Below are 4,945 nucleotides of genomic sequence, written 5' to 3'. Positions count from 1 at the left end.
CTATCAACTTTTGGGTGCACATGCTCAAGGTCAAAGGTCAAAAGGTCAAGGTCAAATGCTTGAAATTTTACTATTTCCCCCATATCTATGCCATGCCTGAAGATATTTTGTTGAAACTTAGTGTCTAGATGTATTACTCAATTAAGATTCTCTGGTGAAAGTTTGGGATCATGCGGTCAAAGGTCAAAGGTCAAAAGGTCAAGTAAAAATGTTAAATTTAACTTTTTTCTCCGTATCTTGGAAATAGTTCAAGGTATCTTCGTGGAACATAGTATATATGTATGTACTGACTGGCAGTGATTAGCAAGGGAATCTGGGGTTCATGGGGTCAAAGGTCAGGGGTCAAAGGTCAAGGGCAACACTTCAAAATTTTACTATTTCCCTCATATTTGTGCAATGCCAGCAGGATTTTTTTTTAAACTTGGTGTATGCATTTTTAACCTGATAGTGATTCTCTAGAAAGTTTTTTTTTGTTTTTTTTGTTATTGTTTTTTTGCCAAAAGGTCAAAAGTTCAAAGATCAAGTGAAAGTGCTGAACTTACTTCTTCCTCCATATCTCAGAAGTGGCTCAAGTTATCTTGAAACTTGGTACATATTTATGCATGTTTTGCCTGACAGTAATTCTCTTATGAATTTTAGGGTCAATGGCCAGATGAAAATGGTAGCAATTTACTATTCAATACAGAAATTGCATTTTTTCTCCATACCTTGAAAATTACTGAAGGCATAAACTTATGAAAGGGTCAAAGTCAAGTTAAAGTCCTTAAATCCCCAAATACTTGCTCTCCTATTCATCCAATTAGACATAGGTCAAGGAAGGTGAACATTCAACACTTTGTGACTTTGTGACATTTTGATATTTTGCCAGCTTTTTGAAAATGTAATCACACATTGTCCACATGTACTATAGACCTATTAGGAGAATCATGCATTATGGCGGAGGCATACCAGTCGCCATAGCGACATTTCTAGTTCTGTCATGCTCTGTCTTTCTTGTAATACTGCAGAATAAATTGCAGAAATAATGATGATAACTATTATTTATTCATCTATCCCAGTGTCTACCTCGAAGTCTATCCATATTTATATACTGTAGATATACATGTATGTATGATGGTGATTTTATGAGAGTGCATTTACCCCCCGTGACCTTGCAGAGGTGTTTCTTTCCAAACGATTGCTTGCAAAAAGTGCAAAGTGTGTGTTATGAGAAATATCAAGGTGAAATATGAGGGTAAACTATAATGCCAGTCAGGTTTTGTTATTGTTTTTGTTTTGTAGTCCAGATATAGCAGATGGTATATATTTGGATGAATCACAGGGATAATGACTTGACCAGTTGCCCGTTCAGAGTATGTCCAAATGTCTGTGGTGCAGGTGGGAGATTTTGGGGAGGTTTTGTGTGCATGTGTGTGTTTGTGTATTGTGTATAAATATGTATGTATCGTGTATTGCTTTGAATTCATTGACCAGACAAGAGAAATTATCTGACTGATAGTTGATACCACAATCAATTCTTTTATATCATTGGTTTTTTAAAATTATTATTGTTTTATTGTTACTATTGTTGTTATTATTATTATTATTGTTGTTATTATATTACAAGACAGGATATTATTCCTTGACTACAACTCCACAGCTTCATTTTGTGTACTTTGATATTACAGAGTGCAGGGTAAGATGACGCTGTCATATCCTTTCTTAAATTTCACATTTCTCAAATTATGTGGTAGATATGGTAACTAATACTAACCTCTGATCTGCTATGCTTGACAGGAGTTGCAATGTGAAGAACACTTTGAAATTAGGCAGTATTTCAGTATATATTCTTGAGGTGTAGAATATTTATTGAATTGAATATGTGCAATTGTATATACGATGCCTCTCAATGCAAAATTAGTACATTACAGAAATACATACCAAATACTTTATGAACTACAAATTCGCTTTGCTAGAGAACTACTTAATGTGGCAGTTTGAAGACCAGGAGTTACTTCTTCCAACATGAAATCATATTTGATGTGTGAAAATGGTGACAAATTTCCTTGTCTTGATTTTTACATAACAGGATTGTGCTTCCAGTGACAGAAGTGTCATTACAAAAAAGAATAAAAAGATGTCATGTACCAAAAATACATCAACAAAAAAATTCAAACAATTCAGACACATATTTTCTTGGTATGTTTTTATGTCATGATTGTTCTGTGACAGGACATTTGATTGTATGTTCCAAGTAGCATTTTTTTCTGAAATAGAAATATCATAATATGTATTTTTTTAAAGATATTATACACATGACATGGATAATACACGTCCTAGTTGGAAAAAAGAAGTGATAAAAACATGAAATATGTATTTTAATTTCATTGTTTTCTCTTGTTCTGTTCATATTTCATTCACAGAAAGAAATGATCAAGTTTTTAGGAGAGAATCGAAACAGCGGTGAAACAGATAGCAACATAAACCAGGTGTGTGTGTACACCAGTGTGTGTATATGTTGTGTAATGTGTTCATGTGGGTTGTTTTTTCATTTGTGTATATATGGGAAGGAGTAGTACTTCTCCTCAACGAAAGTACAAGTTCACCTAAATATTCAAACTGATTGTGAACACATCAGTGAAAGTTTGAGTAAAATCGGACAATCCATTCAAAAGTTATGAATTTTTAATGTTTCTGCGCAGTCACTGCTGGATGAGAAGACTACTATGTAAAGTGTATGATGTAACGTGCTTAGAACGAAATCATGAAAATACATGTATAAAGAGAATCCCACAAAATGTAATTTTTTGAAAAAAAATACACATGCCTATGAATTGTGACTGAGCTATGTTAAGTGTAATATCCCCCCCCCCCCCCATGAAAGAGGCAAGTCAAATGCTCTTTTATTATGCAAGAAATATGAAAATATGTTAAATTTTCTCTATAATGGTATTTTCTCTATATCATTCTACACATGTGACATTACAAGCTGTAATAGTCTTGCCATCAAGCAATGACGGCATTGGAACTTCAAAAATTCACAACTTTTGAACAGATTGTCTGATTTCCTTCAGACTTCTACTGATGTGTTCCACTATCAATATTGCTGCATTCTCTCAATCCTTTTGTATATTAATGTGAACTTGTCCTTTAATTTCTGACAATCCGGAGGCAAACTAGTTGCCTGCAATATGCTAGTAATGCCTAGTGAGGGCACTTTGTGTTGCAATTGGATGAGATAACATAAAGTCATTGTCATTCAGTGGTCAAGTACTAATATCTGATTACCAAAGGACCTGGGTTGTTTCATATGAATATGAAACGTAAGTGCATCACAAATCCCATCTTAGTAGAATGTCTACCTTTGCCACAGAGACAGTATGGTAGATCACGACAGCTGCGTGTACAGGGATGGTAGAAAAAGTGAAGTCATAGTACAGACCATTTGTTTTAGGTCAACATGGCCAAAATTTTACTATTTCATTTGAAACAGAAAATTGAGTGTACTAAGATCTGTGCCAAGTTAGACATTTTCTTTGCAGCTACACTTGCTATTTAGACTTGTATGAGGCTACAACCTTGTGCACTGTGCGAGTTACAATGCATTTATCTTTGATTTTCTTTCTTCTTTTTTTTTTTGTGTTTTGTTCCCCTTGCTCTGTTCAGAATACCTCCGTTAGTGTGGACTTAAACCAAGCCGGCGAGGCAGAAGACACAGTCAGACTTACTATCGACACCAGAATGAGAACATTGTCTCCTCAAACACTCATTGCAGACACAGACCCCAGGTCTATTCCTGTAAGTACATCCAGATCCTCATTTGTAGGGCGGGAATTTTTTTATTTGATACAAGGAAATTGTGGGTGGTGTGTGTGTACCAGGTATTCGTTTTTTCCAGGATGACTCAAACTCACTGATTTTCAGCCCATTTATCTGTATAGCTGGAAGAGTGTGGAGAAAGAACAGCATATTCAAATGCAAAATCACTCCTCATTAAACTACTGGCACTAACAGTTGGCATTCTTCCCACAGCTGTTGCAATTCATTTGATGGCTGAGTGTTGTCAAAATGTTTGAGGAGGCTGATACTAGCTGTTAGCTAACCAACATGGTTATGAAATAAAACAAGACAAATGAATAGAGTCCAACAGTGAACAGATTTTCATGCTGTAACCAAATATAGTTCAGCATCCCTAACAAGTTGGCAGAATGCCATTGATATTGTGCCCACATTGCTTTTCATGGACAAGTGTAGCATAAGGGTCATTAGTAAAAATTTCAAAATTAATCATTTACTTTTTTTTTGTTTTATATTTTGTTTCATTTTTTTCTGTCTGAGGAGATGGCTGGATAGCCCATATTTATCTGTTCTGGATGGTCTTCCATGGGGTCCAGTTGGTTGTGAGGCTGACCACTTCACCACATTATGTACCCGGCTCTATGCAATAAATTGATGAAGTGGGATCTTTTATGTGCATGGGTTGTGACTCTTTCACACACGGGACCTCCATTTTATGTGCTATCCTAGGGACAGAGTGTTTTACCTCTTACTAGAGGGGACAATAGAGGGGACAATGTGATTTCACACAACATTGTTCAGCTGGAGTAAAAAATCGAACCGGGTCATATGGAAATAAAAAGTTTCATCTTGATGATTGCCATCCTCGAGTGTGTTTTGTAATGGAGGTGATGATGATTTGGTTATTTTGGTTTTGTGTGTTTATGAATTTTCAGGAGGAGTCAGAGATTTATCTCATGCAGCACAGCTCGTCGTACGTTCGCAAACTACTCAGAAAGCAGTTAGTGGGACCACTGAGGAGACGCCACTGCCGGATAACAATGTGCCTCTGTCAGTACATTCAGAAAACAGTCTTCAACGTTTCTGTGTAGTATCTTTTATAATATTTCTTTCAAATTTTATGCCATTACATCTTCACTGCAAGAACTCGTGCTCCAACTCCTTGTCA

At 35.8% G+C, this 4,945-nt stretch overlaps 1 protein-coding gene across 1 annotated transcript in view; it reads left to right on the top strand.

The window, feature by feature from the left end:
- The window catches only part of LOC140240950 (transmembrane protein 268-like), a 33,654-nt gene extending 28,709 nt beyond the window's left edge, over positions 1-4,945 (top strand). Inside the window, exons 8-11 of the mRNA XM_072320722.1 lie at positions 1,640-1,675; positions 2,403-2,468; positions 3,646-3,777; positions 4,713-4,945. Coding sequence (XP_072176823.1) covers positions 1,640-1,675; positions 2,403-2,468; positions 3,646-3,777; positions 4,713-4,868 — 390 coding nt within the window. The 3' untranslated portion in view covers positions 4,869-4,945. The remainder of the gene's footprint in view (positions 1-1,639; positions 1,676-2,402; positions 2,469-3,645; positions 3,778-4,712) is intronic.

Source organism: Diadema setosum, chromosome 17 (genome assembly GCF_964275005.1).
Source record: "Diadema setosum chromosome 17, eeDiaSeto1, whole genome shotgun sequence".
NCBI classification, from domain to species: domain Eukaryota; kingdom Metazoa; phylum Echinodermata; class Echinoidea; order Diadematoida; family Diadematidae; genus Diadema; species Diadema setosum.
Note: the sequence above shows the minus strand (reverse complement) of the source record. Positions and strands in the feature narration are given on the sequence as shown.